Source organism: Acanthopagrus latus, chromosome 11 (assembly GCF_904848185.1).
Source record: "Acanthopagrus latus isolate v.2019 chromosome 11, fAcaLat1.1, whole genome shotgun sequence".
Lineage (NCBI taxonomy): Eukaryota > Metazoa > Chordata > Actinopteri > Spariformes > Sparidae > Acanthopagrus > Acanthopagrus latus.
Genome location: NC_051049.1, coordinates 25,208,513 through 25,234,451, shown reverse-complemented (window position 1 = coordinate 25,234,451; position 25,939 = coordinate 25,208,513). Strand labels below are relative to the sequence as shown.

The 25,939-nt window shown below is 38.7% G+C and overlaps 1 protein-coding gene across 3 annotated transcripts; it reads right to left on the bottom strand.

Annotated features, from left to right (window-relative positions):
• Positions 1-24: 24 nt before the first annotated feature.
• On the bottom strand, positions 25-25,831 carry fam102bb (family with sequence similarity 102 member Bb). 3 transcript variants are annotated; one of them, XM_037114852.1, is made up of 12 exons: positions 25,555-25,636; positions 24,915-24,967; positions 20,250-20,370; positions 16,723-16,752; positions 16,215-16,331; positions 14,574-14,620; positions 13,229-13,323; positions 9,892-9,993; positions 8,754-8,988; positions 8,230-8,366; positions 7,352-7,421; positions 25-3,217 (listed from the first exon to the last, which is right to left on the bottom strand). In XM_037114852.1, exons 3-12 carry the CDS (start codon positions 20,310-20,312, stop codon positions 3,175-3,177), a joined length of 939 nt encoding a protein of 312 aa, XP_036970747.1. In that variant the 5' UTR covers positions 20,313-20,370; positions 24,915-24,967; positions 25,555-25,636; the 3' UTR covers positions 25-3,174. The 3 variants fall into 3 exon arrangements, with proteins under 3 accessions (XP_036970747.1, XP_036970744.1, XP_036970746.1); XM_037114849.1 differs by lacking the exon at positions 24,915-24,967 and having other exon boundaries at positions 25,555-25,831; XM_037114851.1 differs by lacking the exon at positions 24,915-24,967 and having other exon boundaries at positions 9,892-9,990; positions 25,555-25,831.
• Positions 25,832-25,939: the final 108 nt, after the last annotated feature.

The window sequence follows — 25,939 nt, the reverse complement described above, 5'->3', positions numbered from 1 at the left end:
GGTTGAAGCACAATCTACACAGGCTTGAAGTTTTTAACTGTTTTATTCAACAGTGCAAGGTACACATGTGAAGCATCCAGTACACTTGTTAAGGAAGCAAATGTTGGTCTAAAGAACAAGTCTGTAACAGGTAACACTGGACAGTGTCAGAACAGCAGAGACATCACTTTACCATAAAATACATTTTACATTTTTATATCGACAACAGCTTCACAGAAGAGAAGAAGAAACCATGTTTGTAACAACATGTTAGGTACCAAGATGAACATACCTGTGTCACACAGGTAAAACAAGTGATTTTTATCCAAAAAAAACCCACAAACTGCAATAGTTGATATTTGGTAGCTGTAAAATCATACACCTACCACTGTCTTAACTATGTAGTGATAACACTTTTGTCCTGAACAACAAAATATTTAGCAAAAATATGGCACAATATCAGCAATCAAAGATTCAAAAACAAAGATGATAATATCCTTCAGATGTGATTTAGCTTAGGACATTTAAACCATTCTGAAAATAAAAATATAAAATGAGAACACGGACTTACAGTTACATAATACACAGTGCAGTCATCTGCTTTTAACATGAAGTAATGAGAACAAAATAATTTCCTACATGCTATATAGGCGAGCACAATTATTCCTTCAGTGCAGACATATTTGGATTAAAAGATGGCACAATATCAAATTAGGAAAAACATGGAGATGTATCAAGTTCTGCAAGCTAACAAAAGGACATCGTAATCATGCAGAACATACAAACATAAAAACGGAGAACACTGACGAATAGTTAGAACACCACACACTGATGATGCTTGTGCAGATATTGGTAGAACATGTATATAGTTGATCTAGAAGAGGAATCATCCTACATCTACTATGGCTTATGACAGGAGACAGAAGATTACAGATAATGTACACTCTGCTTTCACTAGTTATAATGTGTCTAATATTGTCCTTATGCATAGGCCTGACAGTCCCCAGGTAGTAACAGTATGTTGTATACTTTGGCAGATGTGCTCATAAACTGAATAAATTGTGCACTTATTCTCCAATTAGGCTAGAAATGCAATTAGTTCACATGCATGAAACTATCAGGTTTTCAATGATTTCAGCAGATTGTTGTTGTTAAACAAGATTTATTTGAAGCTCTAATCATTCATTGACTGTGTTGGTTATAACACTGTTCTCTATTTGATATGATGTTATACACACACACAACTGTTACCTTGGGTCTCAATACTCAGTTTCTGAGTATTTACTTCATGGCAGTGGATTACTTAACTAGTCCTTCACTGTACAATCTTAAGTTGAAACAAACTACAGTAGGCTTCAGTTGCACATTAATGAAATTATTAGAATGTCATAGGATCTTTAATTTGTTCACTGATGTGTAAGCTTCCTGGTCAACAGGACAGCGTAGAAAGATGTAGCTTAGTTGCAAAGCGCAAGTATACAATAGGTACGTAGCTGAAATGCTGGGCATTAGATATATGCCCTCCAATAGTGATATTCATCATAAAAGCCCCTTTTGATATTTACTGCTCTACAAAGGCAGAGACCAGTGACTTACAGAAGATATGAATTAGAGAAAAGGGCTGGCAAACAGGGTGCAAGACAGATGGTGTAATATCTTTTATTTTTACATTTTAGGCCAAAGATAAGCTGTGTTATGCCTACATCATACCTTTAAAAAAAGTTTGAGGAGTAACACAGTATGTAGTAGTAGTATAAGTAAGAAAATGTTTTTTCAGCTGTCTTATCCTTTGAAATAGTTAAGAAAATATACTTTAGTTTGGTAGTGTAAAGATTTAAAGGAATTAAATGTAGCTGTTTTGCTGGGTGCTTTGTACATCTATTAAAATCTATTTATATATTATTAGAACTGATAAAATACTTCTAATACAATTTAATACATTTAAATGAGATTTAAAAGAAGCTTAGTCCAATCAAAGCTAAACATTTCTCAAGTCCATTACGGTAGTTACCCATTGCAGGGTTAAGCTGTGTTTTCGCCTTCTTGATTTGGATTTAATTACTGCTTCATTAAGTTATTTGGAAAAAGAAAATGAATCACCAAAATAGAATTTAATTGTATTTAAAGGCAACGCCTAAGGAAATATTGGGCATTTTACCAGCTAGCCTTCACTTGATGTAGTTCTTATTTAGCTCTTTGGCTGTCTCTCTGTGACACAGTGCTGTTAATGTGACAACAGCTTATAGAGCCAAAAGCAGTTAAGTTAGTAGCTGGAGTGCAATACAAAGCTGTAATGCACATAGTGTGGTTTGGATTGTTTTTAAAGCTCCAATTTCTGATAACTGCAAATTTATGTATAAATTTGATCATATAGAAGCAAGTTTGGTCATATTTCAGTTTAGACCAATTATGTTGTTCCTGTGTTTTGCCTTTGTAGAGCAGTTTAATGCTGCAAGGTGTTGTAATACAATCCTCAGCAGTGTGCCAAACAAATAAGAACAAGGACTTTTATGACCTTCATACTTTCCACTCACCCTCAAGATAACAGGTTTACTCTTACTACTAATAGAAGTGGTCTTACGACAGACATACACACATTCAGACACTGTCCATGTTCACACGTCAAATAGCTCAGATCTGATGCCTCATCTGTGTATTAAAATATCATCTACCGGTTTGTCTACAGCTTTTTAGCAGCTTATAGGCAAATATTAAATAGGACATCCTTATAGAACAGGTAGTCCAAAACAAACTCAGAGAGACAAAAGGAATGTATTGAAAATGCATCGCATTCTCCACTTCAGCATAGATGATGCGCACACGCAGCTCGTCCTGGTGTCCTTCATCAGAGAGAAAGTTTAATTGATTTCTTCTAGTTCCTGATGAGGAGTGGACAGTTTTAGTAAAATATGTCAGTGTTTTGAACAATCTGGTCAATGTTTCATTTGTTTGTATTTTAAACTGAGGGAACTGTCCACCTCTCACTCTTAAAATTATTACTGGGGAGCTACAGTGTTGTGTAGGAGATATGAACACAGGAGGGCGCTCATGTAACATTGACTGTTCAGAGTGCTCACTCAGACACTTCTGATCAGGTATAGTGTGTGCTGTAGGAATGCAGATTGAAATGGACACAGCAGTGCATCCAGGTTTTCCATGTAAGCGCTGTGAGTCCACCTGTGAGAGACTGCAGGTCTAACGCTTTATCACCACTTGCTCGTACGCTCCAGCACCAACCCTAGGAGGACAAGAAGACACGACATGAGCAACACAATATAATAACTGGCTCACATATGACACAGTATAGCTGACAATTTACAATGCATATTAATCCCTTTTTAAAAAAAATATTTCTGCATTTAACCATTTTACACAATGAGCTGAGTTATTCATGCTAAATCGTGTTTTGACCTATCACTATGCCCTGCAGTGGGTTTATGGCTGTACTGTCGTATTTACAGGGCCTCATCTGGGGTGACACCATTTTCTAACTTTGACCTAGGCCAACTTTATTTTTTTATCGTATTTTTTTACTTAACTCATTATTTCACCATAGGAAAGAGTAGAAAAATCAGCAAAATGACCCACCCTTATAGCTACCTTGTATCTGATTGAACTTGAACTGCTGGGGATGGGCACATTGCGACTTGCTTTGGATGTCATGGCACTTCAAATTGTCCGACCAACATCCCTGTATAACTTGTTTCACCTGTCTAATAGTCACTAATTAACAGCCCTCTGGTATGAGAACCATTCTTTAATTTTCTTTGTGTCAGAGTTAGAGCACACATGGTGTCGTTAGGTTGGCACCCTCTCAACAACTTGTGTTTGGCTCAACATTGTTTACCAGCGTCCAAGAAACACAAAGATCCACATTAACACAACCCTCCATAGCAGGTTATACTCACTTTTGTTAACAGTATACTAACCAGCCAGAACCAGCTAACATCACTTCAGGCTAGCAAACATGTAACTCAGTTTACAAAACACTCCTAATGTATCTACAATGTCCCTTTGGGCTAACTGGTAATGTCAGGTTAACTCACCTGTCTAATAGGACGTCAAATGAACAAAGCAACCTGTTAAACTAACAAGCTAACAACATGTTAAACTAACCAGCATACTACTTCAGCCACTAGTTGGACAAAAAAACAAACATTTATTAACCCAGCTGAGCTAATGGGGTCCCAAGGTGGGAAGCATTTCAAACCTTTCTCAGAGGACATATTATTAGAAAAAGGTGCGTGAGAAGAGACAACAATTTGAATATAAAATTAAAATTCTGCAGGAAAAGGTTTATTCAGAAAATAATCCCCAATTGGAAAATGACTAATGATTCTGCAAGCTGAATATGATTGTCTGCCATCTAGTCTTTCACAATTAAAGCAATCAATCTATGATCAAGGTGATAAATCAGATAAATTATAGGCATTGCAGATAAAACAATTGGAGACTAGAACATAATTACATCCATTATATCCAATGTCATAGCAAACCCTACTGAAATTAATGATTCATTGAGAGACTACTATAAAGTTATATGATGAAAAATGTGTAATTAATTTACAAAACCGAAAAACTCTTTTAGATGGATTACCCATACCAAATATCTCATGTGAACATAAAGAAGATCTAGTTTTGGAAATCGGCAATTATCAAATTGGATGTGCCATTGATAATGGTCTTACAGTCGATCTATATAAAAAATTGAAAAAGAAGTCACTGGCCCCAATTTCAAAAAGGTAGTCTCCCGTCTTCAATGAAAAGTGCTTTAATTGTTTTACTACCAAAACCGAGTAAAGCTCCTAAGCAAATTAGAAAATCTGAGACCCATACGTTTTTTAAATTCCAATCCAAGATAATATGTAAGCTTTTAACAAAACATCTTAAAAAAGAAATACTACTGAAGACTATTGATAGTCGCCACCAGCTCATCCATTCACAGTGGTTCAGTTCGCTAATGCTGCGCCTCTGACACTACGTCCAGAGCCTATCAGCATTGGAGCTGCCTTCAAACGGCAGTGTGAATGGGGCAAATATTTGTGGGTTTATATGGAACAACAGAAGGGCAAGACTTTGTTTGATTTTACTGTATTTACTGTTTGTAAACCTCCCTCGCACCCAACCAGTGTCCAACCATCGTGTGGTACTACTGGGCGGTGAAGCTGAGATCTGTTTTTTATTTTCAAAAAACGATTCTCCTCATGAGGCTGCAATGGAATCTTATGATTTACACTTACTTCCCTTATACTCTCACAAATTGGACACACAAAGAAACAACAGAACAAACTAAAGACCCAATTGTTAAACACATGAGGTTGAAAAATATTAAAAAGAATCCTATTCATTATCACAAAATAGCCCAATATGGGGTAACCACTGCTTTGCACCAGAAAGAGTAGATGCAACATTTAAACTTAGGGCGTCAAAGGAACTTGATACTATCCAAGTCCTTTATTTAAAAGATCCGATACTATGATGTCTTCTGAGGAGCTGAGATTTAAATTTAACTTTGGCATTTAACACTTCTTCTAGTACCAATTGGAATAATATGCTTACCAGACTCTTACAGTTAGGGTTCCATGTCTGAATTTTATAATTTACTTTCTCAAACTGTCTTCTACTATCATTTTTTCTGTTATCTTGCTCGTCTGAAGATTTACGGTACAAGTTCAGTGTCTGGAAAGAAAACTTAAAACTGAAATTTGAATGGAGATTGGAAAGTTGCATGTAGTAATGCACAAAATGTAAATGAATTCATATCCTAAACTAATGTGGTATAAATCGTTAATGTGGTCATAGGTGACAGATACAAATTGATGATATAAAAACATACCAGATATGCACAAATTGTATCGAGAAAACAGCAACATTGTTTCACTGTATTTGGCAATGCACAAGTATTCAAACCTTTTGGGAGGAGCTTTAATAGTGAATCTCATTTCAAAACAAATCTTACACGACCCTAAGTTTTTTTCTGAATGGCTGAAAACCAGAGAAACATAATTTTAGCAAAAAGGAACAAACATTTATAGATCTCAGCTTGCTTTACGCCAAAAAAATTAGTCGCACTGCTATAGAAATCCATTCACAGACCAAGAACTACTCAAAGGATAAGACCGATGTTATTGGGGATCCCATTAGAAAGGATAACGTATATACTGAGGGACAAACTGCATGTATTTCAAAGTATATGGAGACCCCTCATTACTTTTGTCAAGGACTTAACAGATGATCAGGTGAATGTCTCATTTCTGTTGACAGGGCAGATTCCGAAGCATGTATAATTTATTTATTCATTTATGTTTTCTAAATACTTGTCGTAATTTGCATGTACTGGAAGTAACTCACTGTAACATTTAAAGTTTACCACTTTTTAAAGTTAAGTCTAGGTTGTACTTCGGCACAGCTTTGAGCTAAATGCTAACATGAGCAATTACAATGCTAACAAGCAAATATTTAGCAAGTTCAATTGTTATTCACTTCACCATCTTAGTTTAGCATTTGGACATGCTAACATTTGTAGGGAATTTAGTCATAAACCAAATAATGGACTACTTTTTCCTGATGATGGCCCTGGATGGAAAATTAAGGGACCACCCAAATTATTACTATTCACTCCAAGGGTGACATGGATATATGCATAGAACTGTCTAATAGAGACAGAATGCCACATGCACAGTATAAAGTGATGTAACGTTAACAGACTGGTTTCTTTTCCTGTCTGCCTTTAATGCCCTGTCCCTATCGTGGATAAGTTGATGGTGTCACATTATATATTCGAGACTAGATAAACTTAAAACAGGTCAGATGAGAGAGGTCTGGCTATGCAAGACTAGATATGACTTGAATGCCACACTTGTCAGCCTCAGGTAAAATCAGCTGTTCCAATGTTTATCGTTACCCTGGGACTGCAAAGATTTAATGGTTGGCCATATTTACTAACCCAGAGTAATGTGTGGAAGGTATTTCATCAAGTGGAGAATGACTTAATGAAAACAATATATCTGATGTAATGTTATTCTCTCTTAGTCCACATTGAAAAATGGGACATTAAAGTCCATTGTGCATGTGTGGCTGCTGCATATCTTACATAAACATACAGCAGTTACCTGTCTGTGCCAATTTATTGAGATTAACAGGGAGATTAAGAGGATTTGGATATTTTTCACTTGAGAAGTGGCCCTCAAATGATTAGGTTTGACTCAGCGTAAACTCTGATGCAAAATGGTGACGTACTCCCTGGCAGTCGGTGGAGGCTGCGCAGCCATCAGCAACTATCGGAACCAAGTTCAGCTGATAACAACAGATTGTTGACCTCTACTTTGAAGAACAAATCATTCAGTAAGATTTCAGTGTATCCTTTGCTCACCTGGTGGGAAGGTGATGGCTTCCAAGGGCTGTACTTCCCCCAGGGCCAACAAATAGGCGCAGGCCTTCCTCTGAAACAGACACAGTTGTAGTAATGTGGTCAGTACAGAGAGCAACCACAGCCTCCTGTGTAATTCTTGTCATGAGGAGCAGCCAGTTGCTAGGCAATCTAAAAATAATCATGTATTGACAGAAGCATTCTTTTCCTAGCTTTGAGCTGGATGAGACCTTGGAAAGAAAGAAAATGCCCTACTCCTTGAAGTACAGACTGACCCATGGGGTCATGTAATACTGTTGACTTAATTATCATGTTGTCCAAAATAGCTGTGAGGTTTATATTCTTTTATATCATTGTATAGGGGAATTCTCACTTTGGGCTCTGGGGAATTTAAATGGGCCTTTAGTTTTATAAGAATAAGTAGTAGTAGTAGTGGTAGTAGTAGTGGTAGTAGTAGTAGTTAATAATAGATTAATCAAGAAAAGAACCAATAGGTAAATAAAATGATGATCTAAGTGTTGATGTTTAGTATATAGACAATGTGAATCACGAATTCCCAGAGCACAAGCTTAGATTTTCAACAACTACTTAATTTACAATTAAGTTAAGACAGCGGTCTTCACATTGAGGAAGCTAGAACCAAATGTATAACTGATAGTTACTTCTACAGAACAGTTTTTGAAATGGTAAGTGATCGATGACCTGTCAGTCAAGTAATGATTTATAATTTCTACTCAAGTGTATTATAATATAGTTGAATTTTATAACTTTAACCTTTCCTTGAAGAGACAATATAAGATGTAGAAAATCTGCTAAGAAACATATACAATGCTAATAAATATGGTCATTCTAGACATCTTATCCCTGGATGACTATCCTACCTTCAGTACTAGAATCCAGTAGACTGGGTGTAAAGTCTTGACTCTGGAGAATCTTCTCCACAACGTCATCAGCATCCACTCGTGTGTCGTCCATTCTCTTCAGCTGAGACTCCATAGAGTCCTGCTTCACTGGATGTCTGAGAGGAGGACACAGGAAAGTCAGTTTGTGTCTATTTGACCACTGATGGCTTCTACCACATACTGAAGATGCTGTTTCTTTCTCATATTGAATATTATAATTTGTTAGCAGGCAGACAATTGAGACTAAAGCTGTTAGAGGTAATTTCATATGTACATCCACAGATGAGTGTTGCCATGTTGCCATAACTCATAAAGAAAGTGAAAAAGTCAAAATATTCCTTCAAAAACCTTTAAGCAATATCTTGAGAAAGTAAAACATGCTGCAATGTCTGATGTTATAATGAAAAGAGACCTACAGGACAGAATCTGTATATCTGTATTTAGTTTTTAGATATGTAACTTTTACATGTGCTCCCTACTTGCCAATTATGATAAAGAGTCACCTGTTGAGTCGTTCACACGATGAGGCACTCCGCACTGGTGTACCCGTTGGGTTGCTAGTGGTGGCTGTGGGGACTGGGTGTTCAGGTAGAGCAGGACAGGGTCTGGGCTCTCTGTCCCGGTCCTCGCTGGGCTCTGGGATGCTGCCGATGCCTGTTGAAGTGCTGCCCACTGAGTGGTTACGTCGGTGGCTGAACTCTGACATGCTGGAGGAGCGGGAGTGACCTGTGCTGTAGCCTAAGAGATTGGCAAAGTTTTCAATTAATAATAACAACTGTTCTTAAACCTCAAATGCATTTATAACATTACAGATTTATGGAGCAATACTCTAATCTGCATTTAAACATTGATGACAATTTGATGTGCAGATAAAAACTCCAATAATTGCCTTACTAATGGAAGACAATCCTAGGAGAAGATACAGATTTACAGCTTAATGAATGAATTAAAACACTGATTAATAAATGAATGTAAATTAAATGTTAATAAACAGTATTTTGTCCTCACAAAACCAATTCCACTGTCCTGTTGAGTGTTAAAAGACTTAAAGCAGGGCAGTGACACCCACACACTGACATGCTCTTCGTGTCTGCAGTAAGCCATTTCCAGCAAGACACCTCTCAGGGCATCAGTTCACTACAGCCATGGAAGTGCAAACTTCCCACACACTAATATGTGGTTAAAGTAAATCTATCAAGAGTTATATGTGGCAGGAAGTACACTTTCAAATTCAGAATTAAAGGGTCATTAGAGCTGTTCTCAGTGCACTCTCCACTTCCTCCAATCTTTTATTACAGTCATCCGAGCTGCCTTAAATGGAAACCCGAGCCTCAGGTTTGAGCTGCTCTGGTGGAAAACAGGAAAATAATTTTATCACTTCCCTTCTCCTTAGTGGAACGCTTTGCTCTGTTTGACCTCACACACATTATCTCCGGTAGAATGACTGTAGGAGAGCAAAAGATGAGCGTTGTGTAGTAAAGGCTTGCAACAACTAGCTGTCTGTCACTCTCCAAGCCAGTTTGCACAACTATATTTACAAAAAAAAAAGGTCAGCATGGTAACCATCCATCCTTGTTAGGTCAAGGACAGGAAATCACTATAAAAATCATTTACATTTTCTGAACCTGGGTTGCCTCTAACCTGAGAGTTTGGACTGTTGGCTGGCATAGCTGGATGTTCGGGAGTGGCAGCTGCCCCCGAGATCGTCAGAAACAACTGGACACTTCCCTTCTCGACTCTCTGCTAGAAGAGAAAAACAAAAGAAAAGGCAGTCAGGCCTGAAAGCTCTAAAAACGCATCATCATTTCAGTAAAAACACTACATATACAGCTTTTGTTGTGTCTCCTCAAACAGTATAGTCAGAGAGAAACTGGTGCCAAAGCACTAAACTCTGATTACTTACTATGGCTCATTCTCAGCTCAACATGCCAGATGTATTTGTAGTATGGATTGTGTTTTTGTAAATGAAAGCAGGCATAGCTGAACAAGGTGACTGGTTGATTGTGCTCAACTAAAATTGTCCCTCCCTGCATCATGTTCATTATTGAAATGGTCAATTATGAGTCAACATACTCACTCTTCCTTGCAGATTACACAGACATGACCTGAAATTTCCACCTCTATAAATTATGTTTAAATGAGTAAGATCTAGGTGTAGGTTTCAACTGAGACCACAGACATAAAGATGGCTTCTGTTATATTACATGGTGTCGAAAATATACATTTTTTAAAAAATGGTTGCTGATGCTTATTTCTGCCAAAAGACAACAATTACAACAACAGAGAAAACTTCTCTCTGCCTCCCACATACCATCCTTCAGTACAGCATAATGAGCAAATGTCCACAGTCGGGAGGTATCTGGACACAGCAGTAGCTCTGCCGGGTTGTGGCAAAAATAAACAGAAACACTTAAGGCATTTGTGAAAGCTTGTTGGTTCCAGTGGAGACCCTAAGCAGGGTTGACAGTAACACAATATCTCATGAGATAAATTGACCTGTTCATACTTGTCTTGGAGGATGGGCATACATAAAATAACACATATTCATCTACAAAATATTACACCATAATGGTTCATAATATACAAAACCTCTTCATCTGAGACTGCTTACACACAAGAAACACACCAGCACATACACTGCAAACATGCAGAACCAAGACATGATGATGCTGATGGGAAAGAGCATTATCTTCAGCAGACGAATACACACATGGTGTGCCCATGCAAACACACAACCCACCCTAGACGGGCTTGCACACAGTCCTATTTTTAACCATGTGAGAGCCCACAGGGTCAGAGCAGATTGTAGCTAATCTAAAAGAGAACTAGTTTAAATTATACATGCACTACACTCTGAAGCTTCCAGGACAAGCAGGCATTGCAATGTTTCACACATGAAAACACACACACACACACAGAACAACAGTGGGGGGGTGAAACAGGAGTGAAATGTAGCAGAAAAGGGCAGTTGCAGGAAGAATAATGCTGGATGGTGGATAAATTGAAGTCACATTAAGTTTGATTACATCATGCTGGAGAGACATGAGTGCAGATCAATATCCGCAGCTTAATTAATTAACCTGTCACTAGTCACCTAGTAAACAAAAGACAGAGGCTGATTTCATAGTTTGACAGCATTGTTAAATGGATGCTTGGCTTAATGTGTTCAAAATTTGACTTTAACAAAATAATGCAATACACTCCACCATCTGGAGCTTTGAAAAAAAAAAAAAAAACTTGTTGGGTAATTGATACATACACTATGATAACTGAAATGTGAAAAACCTACAAAAAGCAAATACAACTTAATCAAATATTTTATTCATCTAATTAATCTAACAAATCCAAATCTTACTTCATCCCAGCTTGTGTAATAATACAGCACTTGTATTATTGTACAAGTGCTGGGGCTGTAACAATACACCAAACTCACCATTCGGTTTGTATCATGATTTTTTACCCACGTTTCAATATAAATCTTGATTATTATTATCATTTTTTTTTAATTAAACATTTTATTTACGTAACATTTCAATAACTTCTGTATATGATACTAGTCTGACTCGTGTGAATGGATGCCGGCTGCGCGTATGGAGGGTGTGTCTGTCAGATAGTCTGTTAACTGCACAGATCCCTCACTTAACTAAATAAAGAGAAATGTCCCACAAAGCAACGTTACAGAGCTGAACTAAGGTAACGTAGTAACAGTAACTGTCTTTGGCAACGAGGAAAAAAAATACCGCAGCTGTACATGGAGAAGCGTCTGTACTCCCGCCAGTCCTACCGACTCCGCGTCATATTTCTGCCCGAAAAACAGCGTCTGTCACCGGCAAAAATCACATCCAGTTGACTGTTATGCATTGGAGCATCTTGTCCAAAAAAACAGAGTTTAATTTGATTTAATTTCACCCTGATTTATTTTCCCCCTTAAAACAAACAATTTCATTTTATGGAACTGAGTAATAGTTTCATGCAAAGTACTGTTAAAGACTGTCATACATTTTGCAGCTGAAATGTCATTCCAGATTTCAAATGTCGGTGAGGAACTTGAACAAATAGGCTCATGTCAAACATGTTGTAATGAAAATAAAAAAAACACAACTATTTTTGAGTTCGTAATATTGGTAACTGCCTCCATCTAAATATTTTTGTTTTATGTTATTATTGATTTTCAAAGTTTATATATGATAGTGTTTTGAGAACTCATTACTGTTAATGACATTTTGACTGGTGTCGTCATGTCGTCACACACAATTTAATTTCTGGTAGATTTGAAAATCTTATCTTTTCCATGTTTAAATATGTCAAGGAGGCAAGTAAATTTTGTACATTGGCTTGTCTTGGCTGTACTGTAATGAAGCAATTATTTATTAAATATAACAGTGCACTCCATTTGAAATTACTGCTGACACTATTGATACCCCTCCCCCGTACTCTGAATTTGGCCAGTAAAATTGAATTATTGCCATTCTAAGATGATAAGGGTAACTGAATACTTTTAATTAGATAACTTTAAATCCATCAATTTGTTTACATTCTTGTTGGTTCAATCTGCTATCTACATAGCCACATATAGCTGAAATTGATGCTGCAATGACAACAGATGAGGTGATGTTGAGCAACTCCACTCATGCACAGACAGCTTACACAACTATGCAGATGGGACCCAAGCAAAAATGAAAAATCAGTTTCAGCCTTGTAATTTCAAGCTAAAATGCTGGGAGGAAGATTTTAGCTTTCCTGACAGTCATTAGGGAGGTATGATATCCACATAATTCCTTCATAAATCTACACCATTTTTTGCAGGAACATGACGTAACAAAGGAGAGCTGATCAGAGAACCAGTGTCTAGTAAGAAAGTGGAATACAACTCCAAAGCGAAGACTGTGTGCTTTATCAGTTGTCTGTAAATGTCTGTAAAAGCCAGTGGGATGACTAAGCAGAGCAGAGGAGTGTAATGTGGCGTGATTGGTCTCACCAGAACAGCCTTGCTGTGCGTCCCCTCCCCTCCTCTCCTCCAGCAGGCTCTCTCCATCACTCTGGATCCCGATCACTGTGGCTGTGGAGGGGGGCCTGATGACAGACAAAAAACAATGAGACCTTGTTTCTCCTTTTTTGTATTTCATTGTGTTCATCATTCAAATCATTCTTAAGACAACGCGACAAAGATAGTGAGAAAGACAAGAACGAGACATTGAGAAGAGATGATTAAAACATTAATCAAGGGAAATCCCATTATGTTAGTTAGTAAAATATTCACATTCAGAATAGTATTCAGCTAAAGCTAAAAGTAAATGTAAAGGTTCAGTACTCAGATAGTCTGCATTTAAATACATGTTGGAGTTCTAGATGCAGCTTTTGGCATAACATACACGCTACTGAATATTTTTTAGGTCAAATTTTGCCCTTAGGTTCTGCAGCATTTCACTCTCTGAACATATGTATGTGACCTGTACTTTCACTGAAGAATATATTTCAAATAAAAAGCTGCAACTTTTGGTAAAGGTGAAATCCCATTACAATACAGTTTCTTAATGAAGTACTGTAGGGCTGCAGAGATGCCCTGACCTACAAATGCAAAACCCATTTCATCTACGGTAATTCTGAATCATACCCTAATATCTGTCTAAGTAAAATAAAGTAACTGTATTTTTTTTTTAACCACACTGTGTGGCCCTAACAATTAGTATGACAACATATAGTATATTACTTTTGCCATGGCAAAGTTATTATACAAGTTATAGTTATTTGGTTCCCATGTCAGAAAGCACAATGTTGACAGATGTCAGTGCCACACCTACAGCAGCCTTCTTGGAAGAGCTCCCAAACAAATGAAGTCAGTAGCAGATCTGATGTCAAAATTATGACAGAATGATTTTTACAAAAGATTTATTTAGGTTTTTTTTTTTTTGCTTATATTCACACATTGGTGCTCAATCTACAGATGTTCTGAAAGAACAAAGAGGAGATGGCTCTAAATGACTGTCTGGTCCAAGTCATTGGGTTGGTGTTCCTAAAGGATAAGTTCAAAGTTCAAAGATAATGCCAGATTTTTCTTGTTCAAGGAATTTTTTCTTCTAGATCTGTAAATATCTAAATCTAAGCAGGTTCAGTCTCGAACACGGGCAAAGAATATTTTAATTCACAATTCACAAACAAACATGAAATTTAATGTTTTTCCCATCTGATTGAGATCATATGGTTAAGACTCTTGAATGACTTAACAAGTCAGCTGACGCCAACCCTGACTGGCCTCGTACAGTACGAACTGCAGACCAAAGCAGATTCAGCACCATGGTAAATTTCAATAATCTTTTACTTACGTTTTAAAACAGGGATCACCAGACATGAGCTGTGTACTGATGATAACCTGAGAAAGGAAAAAGAGGTTTGTTAATTGATTCAGGTTTAAATTACCATTTGTTAGTTTTCAATGTATTAGAAAAGGTTGGTGTTTTGGTCCAAGCATAGTTGTACTAAACAGGAATCATACACGCAAATCCAGAAGTCAATGAAGAGCTGTAGATTAACAAACTGCTCTTAAGGAATGAGTAGTCTGCACTCCCTAATTAGCTTAAAATGTTGAGGAGATTTTACTGTTTTCTTTTTAGTTTATTAGTTTTGTCAATTTACAAATGTAATAAGACAATGGCTGTAGCGTATCATGGGGATCATTTATTCCCATGCTCAGGGGGACTCAGCATGGGTACTCCAACAGAAGATATTGCCGCTGTTAACAAAAGGGGCAATACAGATTGTACCTCTGGAACAGAGCCAGTGTGGCTTCTGCTCAAGGTATCCACAGGAAGTACCTGAGGTACCTAAACAGACACCTCAGATCTTTCAAGTTCAAAAGGCTGACACATGCTGCCCTGCTACAAACTGTGTGCCCAGGCGACTGGTTCACTTCAGTCAACCTATTTTCATATACAAATATATGCTCTCCACAGGAAGTACCTGAGATGTGCCACAACCTATGAGTATACGGTCCTGTTGTTAGGACTGTCCTTGAGTCCTCAAGTTTTTTGTCAAGTGCACAGAGGCAGCTATTGCACCTCTCAGGAAGCATACGCATAGCCACATTATTTGATTGGCTGCAGCATCCGGTCGGGGCCGCTGGTGCACAAAAAGTTGCTCTTGCTGCACCTGGAGAGCTTAGGGTTCAGAGTGAATCTGGAAAAGGGTACCCTGACTCCCGATAAGAGAATCTCTTTCATTGGTCGGACCCTGGACATGGTCTCTCTCAGAGCCCACTTATCAACAAAGCGAGTGAAGGCATTTTTGGCATGCTTGGCCCTCTTCTGCAGGGGGAAAGTTGTTACCCTTCAGAACATGCCTACAGCTGCTGGGACTGATGGCATCAGCTATTGCTGTCATCCTTTTAGGCCGTCTATACATGAGAGGCTTTCAGCGTTGGGTTGCCTCCCTCAGACTGGACTGCTGACATCATGGGCATTGTCAGGTGAGGGTCTTGGTGGATTGTAAGACAGCACTTCATCAGTGGAAGCTTCCCGTTGTTTTGACACAGAGGATTTCAATGGTACCCATCCTAGCCAAGAAGGTGGTCTGACGTACACGTCACTGCAGGGGTGGGGAGCTGTCAATGAGGAAAGTGTGAATGGGTTGTGGGGTCCTCACCTTCGCTTCACCCACATAAATTGCTTGGTCCTTACAGGCTCCTTACAGGATCCCTGGCACCGAAGCACTTAGCTCACTCATGTTATCAGAGAACCAAGGTTACCTTTGTAACCTAAAGATTTTATTTGGCTACTATCTAAAGGACTACTGGGAACCCAGCCATTGTTGTTGTAAGCAATCCTTGATGTTTATGCAAAAACCTTTTGCATGCCTAGCTGTTAGTTGAGAAAAATACCAGGGATGGTTTTTATTCAAAACACCAAGGTATCCTCCTCACCCAGTCAAATCAGTTTGGTGTGGCTGCTTCACCTGAGCTGCGCTGTTACCTTGAGAATGGAGTTATCCTGGCGAGTATTTTTGGTATCGTAGCCTTCAAGCAGACATCTGCGGGTTGTATTCCCTGAGCCAGCAAACTCTGCTAAATTCAGATCTGCAAAACCAAGCTGAAGGAGAAAGAATGACACTGGGTGAACTTTGTTTTCTCTCAGGAGACTCACGTTTTGCCCAGTCAGCACAATGTGACAGTCTCTTGATGTAAAATGACAGCAGTCAAAGCATGACAGAAATCTGAAATGAATGTCCTCTGAAATTAAATGTTTGGGAGAAAAAAGATTTTATGTAGTCGAGAAAGCCCACGAGAGGAGGTTCAGCGTGCTTAGTAAATAAGTACCAAACAGTGACGTAATGAGTTAACCTGCAGGCAGCAACGGCCATTTGTTTGCTGTGGGCTTACACGGCTATCTACATAAATATGGCTGATTACTGTAAATCTAGGTGACCTGGAGGTTCGTTTAGGGGATGGGGGTTGGATAACATTAGTATGTGAGGATTTACCTTTGCATATGCCTTCCCACCTTTCAGCTCCTGGAAAATAGAAGCATAAACATTTAAATGTTAATACATTACTCACTAAAGTTTAATACGCTAAAGCCATGCTAAACTTAGTCATAAGTTGAAAACATTGCATTGGTGATCATCCAATGTGTTGGAGACTTATTTGTGTTCCAATATAGTTTGATAGGTAAAGAAAGTTTAGCTTGGCTCTGTACAAATCAAAGTGAGGAGACAGATTCATATTCACAGTCCTGGTACTGTGTGGTAGTTCTGAAAATGTTTTACAAGATGTTATTGTACCATGAAAATGTTTTTTAGTGTAACTATAATTGTAAAATTAAAATATCACAAATATAACAACAAAAATTACATAATATAAGGTCTGCCAATATAAAAGGGCTGCCAACTAAAAGCTGATGATTTGAGTTGAATCATTGTTATTTTTCATTTTAGCTTTGTCATTGCACACAGCAATGCAGGACACAGCATGCTGTAAACTTTACAAAGTAAACCTCAAATGTCCACAAAACTAACTGGGATGAAAACAGTTAAGGGGGATAGATACAGAGCAGCATGACAACTGATATGCGTAGGCAGGGTCTGACGGTTCTTCTCTGGTGATGAATGAAGTCTTCTGAACAACTTTGAACCAGACAGTGGTAGAAACCCTCTCTTCTGCAGTCTACTCAGATCCTATGTGCTGCGTTTGGATATCATAGCTGAATTTAGGGCTGGGTGATATGGTTCCTTCTCAAACAAACTACAAATGACAAAGAAATTGTTAAAAGCATTGCTTTTATTTTATGTATATACACTATATTACCAAAAGTATTCGCTCACCCATTCAAATGATCAGAATCAGGTGTTCTAATCACTTGGCCTGGCCCCAGGTGTATAAATTCAAGCACTCAGGCATGCAGACTGTGAAACAAGACATTTGTGAAAGAATGGGCCGCTCTCAGGAGCTCAGTGAATTCCAGCGTGGAACTGTCATAGGATGCCACTTGTGCAACAAATCCAGTCGTGAAATTTCCTCGCTCCTAAATATTCCACAGTCAACTGTCAGCTCTATTATAACAAAATGGAAGCGTTTGGGAACAACAGCAACTCAGCCACGAAGTGGTAGGCCACGTAAAGTGACGGAGAGGGGTCAGCGGATGCTGAAGCGCATAGTGCAAAGAGGTCGCCGACTTTCTGCACAGTCAATTGCTAGAGAGCTACAAACTTCATGTGACCTTCAGATTAGCCCAAGTACAGTACGCAGAGAGCTTCATGGAATGGGTTTCCATGGCCGAGCAGCTGCAGCCAAGCCACACATCACCAAGTGCAATGCAAGGCGTCGGATGCAATGGTGTAAAGCACGCCGTCACTGGCCTCTAGAGCAGTGGAGACGCGTTCTCTGGAGTGATGAATCACGCTTTTCCATCTGGCAATCTGATGGACGAGTCTGGGTTTGGAGGTTGCCAGGAGAACGGTACATTTCAGATTGCATTGTGCCAACTGTGAAATTTGGTGGAGGAGGAATTATGGTATGGGGTTGTTTTTCAGGAGCTGGGCTTGGCCCCTTAGTTCCACTGAAAGGAACATTGAATGCTTCAGGATACCAAAACATTTTGGACAATTCCATGCTCCCAACCTTGTGGGAACAGTTTGGAGCGGGCCCCTTCCTCTTCCAACATGACTGTGCACCAGTGCACAAAGCAAGGTCCATAAAGACGTGGATGACAGAGTCTGGTGTGGATGAACTTGACTGGCCTGCACAGAGTCCTGACCTGAACCCGATAGAACACCTTTGGGATGAATTAGAGCGGAGACTGAGAGCCAGGCCTTCTCGACCAACATCAGTGTGTGACCTCACCAATGCGCTTTTGGAAGAATGGTCAAAAATTCCTATAAACACTCTCCTCAACCTTGTGGACAGTCTTCCCAGAAGAGTTGAAGCTGTAATAGCTGCAAAAGGTGGACCGACATCATATTGAATTCTATGAGTTAGGAATGGGATGGCACTTCAGTTCATAGAATGAGTAAAGGCAGGTGAGCGAATACTTTTGGTAATATAGTGTATGTATATATGTGTATATGTATATATATATATGTATATATATATATGTATATATATGTATATATGTGTATATATATATGTATATATATATGTATATATATATATATATATATATATATATATATATATATATATTTTTTTTTTTTTTTTTTTTTTTTTTTGACCAGGAAGATGAGTCTGTCTGCTATCTCTGGCTTGAGACATCATGCCCTGCTGTGGCCTCGTAGCACAAACCTGGGGTCGACAGTTTTCTGCATGTGGATGAACCTCAGGCTTTTCCACTGTATATACGGGCACCATATCTTAACGATAACGATAACGATGTGCAACGTGACTGCATCTGTAAAAGTTGTCCACCGGGACTCTTTCTTCTCATACAGAACACAATAATTAATGATTTCGCTAATGTTGGCTGCTTTGACCATGGTTTGTTCGAGGTCTGATGCTACAGAACCAAGCTACTGACAAGACAGTGCCTTTTTAAGAACAAACTCTTGGCTTGCTGCCATGTTGTTGTGTTTGTTTCTCTGTGGAAAGTAAATGCAGGGGGAGGGCGGAGCCCACTATGAACCACGGGAGCCCATGAGGAGTGGCGGCTGAGCAAATTAAATAGAAGATCGATTTTCATTTTTAAAACTGTCCTAAATCCTAAAACTCAAATTGATTTTACCAATTTATCGCCCAGCCCTAGCTGAACTTTCCTTTCTCTGACTGTGAGAAAAACTGATGTTTTCACATCCCAGATGACAGAAAAAGGCATTTAAAACAAGAATGTTAGGTTTATCCCTAGCTTAACACAAAATCCAAATGCTAGCACTAGGCTACTGCTTAAAATTTTAAAATACTAATTAAATAGGCCACTATAAATGCCAAAAAAAACAAAGGCTTTTCTGGGTTCTGTTCATAACATACTTCGTGTCCTAAAAAAAAAAAAATGGCACGAGACCCCAGAAATAGCTTGCAGAGATGACATGGATGCACAAGATGCATTCTGCCAGGGTGTTTTTTTTTTTAAAAGTTTTTATCTTTTATCTATAAATAAATATAAATATGTAACAATACATAATCAAATATCATGAGCATATGAGTGAAAGGATAAAAGAACATAAAAGGATGAGTGGCAAAAGATTTCACAGTGAGGAGTCTGTTTCCTCCTGAATGCTGTATTTGCTGACTGCTGTATTAGAGTTCACATTTCACTCTCAAGTTTCAATTTGCCACATAAAAGTCTACGTAACCAATACCAGAATTTAAGCTGGGTTCAGCAAATTTATTTGCAAGGATAAGACTCCTCTCCAGCCTTGTTTTTACACTGACTAGAACAACAACCTTTATATTCACATAAAGCACTTGTCTGAGATTTGTATGTTCACATGCAAAACTTTAGGTTATTGATCAACAACCCTATGTAGGTATATCTATATCTTGAGTCTGAAATATGGAGCTCAGTAGCTTCATACTGTACCTTTCTGACAGACACGCGACACACACAAGGGTCCAGTACACCTGTCCCTGCATTGGCGCTCATCTTGCAGGGAAAAGAGAAGCGTTTCCTCCATCGAACACAGTTGGCTTGCACCGGCTCCCTGTAAGAGGAAACACCTTGAAGCACTCGGCAAGATCAGATAACATGCATTTGTTGTGTTGCTGCACGTTGTGGTCTCAGAGGCTAATAATAGATAGTAAATAATGCTTTCAGTTTTAACCGAGGAGGGAATGATGCAGAATTTAGATTTCACTCCTTATGTAGTTCAATCACTTGAGCACATCTCTGTACAGCTTAAGAGCTGCTTCATCTCCTTTTGTGGTTTTGATAACTCAAATTATCCACACTCATGAGCTGTTTGGCTTGGTACCAGAATAAAATACAATAAAAGCAAAATGTGCCTATAGAACAGGGTACTGGAAACCTCTCTCAGGCAATACTTTCTGGTTTCTTCATGCCTTTACGACAATAAATTGAATGTGTTTGGGTTGTATACAAAACAACACATTCAAGCATGTTAGCTTGGTCTGTGGAACATAACATAACATTTTCAACCACTGATTATTCAAGAAAATAACTGAAGATTTATCGATCACAAGAAATTATAGTAAGTTGTAGCTCTAATTAAAAGTTAAATATATGAACAGCTAAATAATCTTGTTTATTACCTCCACCAAGGAGGTTAGGTTTTCAACCATGTCTGTGGGTTTGTTGGTGGGTTTGTCAGCAGGATTACACAAAAACTACTGAACAGATTTCCACGAATCTTTGATGGAGGATGGCTCGCAGGCCAAGAAATACTGATCCAGATACAGAATTTTGACAGACCAGTTTAACATTTAAGAACTCTTTAAGGGCTTCTTCTGTAAAATAAAAAATGTTTTTGGAAACAAATGTATAAACTCTTAAAAGCATGTTATTAATAAATGTTTTATAACTGTTCAAAAAAAATAAAAAATAAAAAAACACCCAACCCTATTCATGCAGCATTATTCCCAACTATACAAACTGCTGTCAGACAAAAATGATTTGACTGGCAAATTTCTTTGGGCGAGTACCACTGACTTCCTGCTTTGTCACTTGTTTTTTTTTGCTGGCCTGATCACATCACCTGCCTGCGGGAGCACAATTTCATTTCATTAATTTTAATATCACTGTTACATAACAGTGAAAAACCACTTGGGTTGAATGAGTACTGGATTAACAATCATCGTATCTCTTCCCTGCTTAAGGCTAGGGATTCAAAGGTGCCAATACAAGCTTATGTGCTAAGCCTCTGATTTTTCTGGCCACTTAACAAAGAAGCTAATTTGTCACAGTCCTGTTTTCACCTATTCATTCATTTGATGGCCGAATCCAAAGATTAAAGCGTTATGTTTAGCTCGTTTTGGCATGAGAATAATGGAGAAACACGTGTGAACACATCCTCAGCCAACAACTAGGGGTTAGACTGAGAGTGAGGTGTAGTCGACTCTCAGTGAAAGGATGAGACGGAGTGAGAGAGAAAAGCGTGTGTGCGTGGGCAGCATTACGATACCCCAGATGGCCTCGCTTTCACTGGCATCCTCTCCTCTCCCACTCACCTAACCAACTCCCTTCTGTTAAGACACCCCACATGCCATTCATTTAGATCTTATTTGCTGGATTTGAATGCAAACAGAGCTGATGGTTTTCCTCACTAAACCAGCAAACGTCACAGTGACGCATCAAAGTATGACATGTTGACATGCGCTTGCATCTGCAGCAGTGACAAAAAGATACGAAGAGTGAAGGATAAAGACATGTAGTGCAAAATGAGCGTTGGTGACATAAGACTTAAACCATTAAGGGTGTGTAGATTCCTGTTAAGGTGGTTAAGACTGACTGCTTAAATGGGCTCATGTTATGCACTGTGTCTCTGCCTCACTATAAACAAAAGGTAACAATGTTTTACAAACACCGACTTCATCCTGAGGCTGATACATTTCCGAGAGTGAACTCTCTGAGTCAGCGAGGGAACTCCCAGCCAGCTGGACACTGTGTGTGCTTTGGGAATGCTTGCTAAATCGCACGTACCGTAACTCACAGCACTTCTCAGCTCAGCTAAATACTATTAGTGAGTGTGACTAAGTCTGCTTTAGAGCGCAAGCACAAGTTGTCTCTATATCTCTATACATGGGTCAGCTATCTTGTTAAACTACAGCTGCTCTCCTTTTAAAGGCAGCTGCAGCAGAAACTCTCACACAAACGCACTGTCACACAGAAAACTCGTCTTTTTGACATGGATTTGACACAAGGTTTTCTTCTTCCTTGCAGCAATACAAAGATTACCATCGATAAATGTTCTTCCAACAAAAGTAAATTTGTATAACAAGGGAAACTTGTAATGGTTTAGTCTCAGTGAAAAGCCACACCAAAGGAAGAGAAAGGCTCATGAAACAACAATCCTCACTTCCCTTACGCTCACAGTTGGGATCAGTCAAAAGAGTGTCAGAGGAAACATGGTTTAGTGGTTCAACAGATCAAACTGCCTCAGAGGAAATCTAATTTATGACACAAATTCTGCAAGCTAAAATATTGTGGAGCCAGAGCAGGACGTTTTACTTTGAATGTCTACCGTACTTCATCTCCTGAGCAGCGGGATTAAAGAATATCTCAGTGTTAAAGACAATTGTTGCTATATTAAAATGCCCTTAATGCTGCGACCTTAAAGGCATCCTGATTCACGTCCAACACATTTAGCCATTTTATAAGAGCTACTTACTCTAGAGCAAACAGAGGCCTAGTTATATAACAGGGCCAAGCAATCTAATCTCTGCAACCTCACTCCAAAACAAATGCTTTTCCGGGAGAAAAGCAGTCTAATTTATGAGTGAAAACCCTACAGGTTTCAGAGGAGATGAGTGTCAATAAGATCCACTGCTGTGGGGTGACCCTGACTAACAGGTACACAGTGATATGCTTTCATTGTCAATTATTTAGTATCCCATCCTCTATTTCCCTTTAATAATCATATCAGTGCAAACATATGACCATAATCTGCAAATCACCACATTTCTGTCGTCTGACACATAGTTTCCCTCCGTCCATTCAGCTAAACCAGACAACATTTCCAGCTAGAGGTTTGGGAAGGGCAGTATATCAACATTAAACAATTAGTGTGCGACACTGTAATCACCTTAAGATTTTGTAAATTGTAATATTGTGATATGGGATGAGTGTTGTATTTTCCTGGTTTAAAAGGCTCCATTCCAGTAAACTTATGTAATTCTCTGCCTGTTCTACTTCCTCTAATACTTGACTTTATCCACTGAGTCGTTAGCTCCACACTACTGATGATTATATAACAAAAATCTCATTGTGTTAATATTTTGTGAAAGTACCAGTAGTCTTCCCTTCAAAATCAATATCGAGGTATTTCATCAAAAATATTGTGACATTTATGAAGTGCTTCTGAAGAGATTACAAAATATCATGCTGAATAATACCTATCACGATGTAGCGGAAAAATATTGGCATATCATTTGAAGGCCATAACACCCAGCACTACTAGAGGTGAAACAATTATCTGATTAATCAGTTACTAATCTACTAATCATCAATTCATTCTTCAAGCAGAACACCAAATATGTACCAGCTCCAGCTTCAACTCTCATTCCACGTGGGAATACTTCATCATAAATTGACTGTCTTTGGATTGTGGTCCACAACTCTCAGATGGTAAAAAGATTGACAGAATATGAATCAGCAACTTTTTTGAAAATCATCATTTACAAGCAAAAAAGCCAAACATGGCATTTTCCCAGTTAAATGGTAGTAAGGATCTCCTGCTTTGCTTCGTCTCTCTGTGCAGCAGTACATCAAATATCTTAAGGCTGGACAGAAAAGGAATGTCATCTTCACTTTTCTGACATTTTATGTCTCACTTACTACTTACTAACTCATTTGCCACTTCAACTGTAATTTATAAGTAAAAAATGACTTTCTCGCTAGTCGAAATGCAACAACAGCATTATCACATTTTAGGCAATTTGACATGATATTTATGTTTGATGCATTAGCTGTTAAAAGAACAGATCAAGTCAACACCAAGTTATTGGAGTGATGAGCTCAGTAACACAAAATAACGACAACTGGACCCACAAAATCCAACCTATAAGGAAACTACTAAATGGTAGATAATATCAGTTTGTATGGAAAGTCTTCTTGTAATTTAAAATGACAAATGACTTGTATTTTAATTAAAGATAGGTTTTGATGCATTTGTGCCCAGTTCTGATTGTTGGTTAATACATATTTTAATGAGTTAAATTCTTAACAACCATTGGAGGGAACAATGCAAAATAATGTGCATATATATCTTCCCACATAAATATCGGTGTAGTCGGTTTCTAAATCGAGGACTGGTCTGGTTCTACTGTGGACTGCATGACACTCTGAAATAAAAGGATAAAGATTTATTTTCTCCCATGCCAAAGTATTTGGTTTCCACTATTTCAGGTTTCTTTTGATTTGTTTTAATCCTTGTATTGTAGTAAGGGCAACACAATTATAGCTTCAGCTGCACTAGCAAGGGACAGTCATGGTATGACACTCATCCTTTAAGTTACACAGGACTATGCTGTCATCTATAACACAGATATGTCTTGGTAAAGCATTACTGACCTGCTGCAGCTGACTTTCAGATGTTTTCATCTCTGCACTGCCCTCGCATTTGCCTGATCGGATGATCAATGACAGATTGATTAAGAAGACGGTCAGCAGACACCTGCCTTCTACTTCAATGATAATTTTATTGCCAAACAGGGGCCATAGACAACGCAGAGCATACCGGTAAGTGACTCTATTGATCCGGGTGCAGTAGATAGCGGAGTCGTATTCAGCTCTGTGGCAGTTATGTGTCAAATCAGCTGGGTGCTCAAGAAATCAATCCCACAACCAGCGAGGAAGTGAGCTTGTGAAATGCACCCAGATGTCGCCTCGAAAATGAAAACTAATTAATGTACATTACAGAGCATGCTCATGTGCGTTTTGTCCAGTGAATGTTACCAATTCCGTCAAGGAATACGCAGTTAAAATATAGCTCTAACTGGAAGGGGACCGCTGGATTTAAACATCCACAACACCGTCATAGTGTCAAACCACTGATTGACGTTAGCTTCTTACAAACGTCACCCGTGTAGCCTGATAGCTGGTTGGCTAATAACGTAACACTGCAGGCGAACACTCCTGAAATGATTCAACCTGTGAGATAGATGACAGCAAATTCAGTCTCCGTGACTGTGTTCAGACCGAACATCCTCACCGTGAAGACTCCTCGGAGAACCCGCCATCCAGCAGTCTGACTTTACAAAAGAGGACACCGTTAACAAAGGGGACCGAGGAGAGCTCGTCCAGCTCAAAATCCACCTTGAACTTGAATTTCTTCTTTTTCATCATCATTAAATCCATAAACAGATTCACTACTGTCGAGAAGATGCTCTAATCTCGCCCGTCGCTGACATTACAGTCCATTGTGTGGTGGTACGGACACAGTGTTGTGCTGCTGGAGGATGGTGAAGCTCCTGCTGACTACAGTCAGGCCGTGCAGCCAGCGGAAGTGAAGATGAGAGCGACTTCCTGTTCCTTTCAAATTAGAGGCACAGGCTTTTGGATTTTGGAAGAGATTTCATGTTCAGGTGTAAGACAGT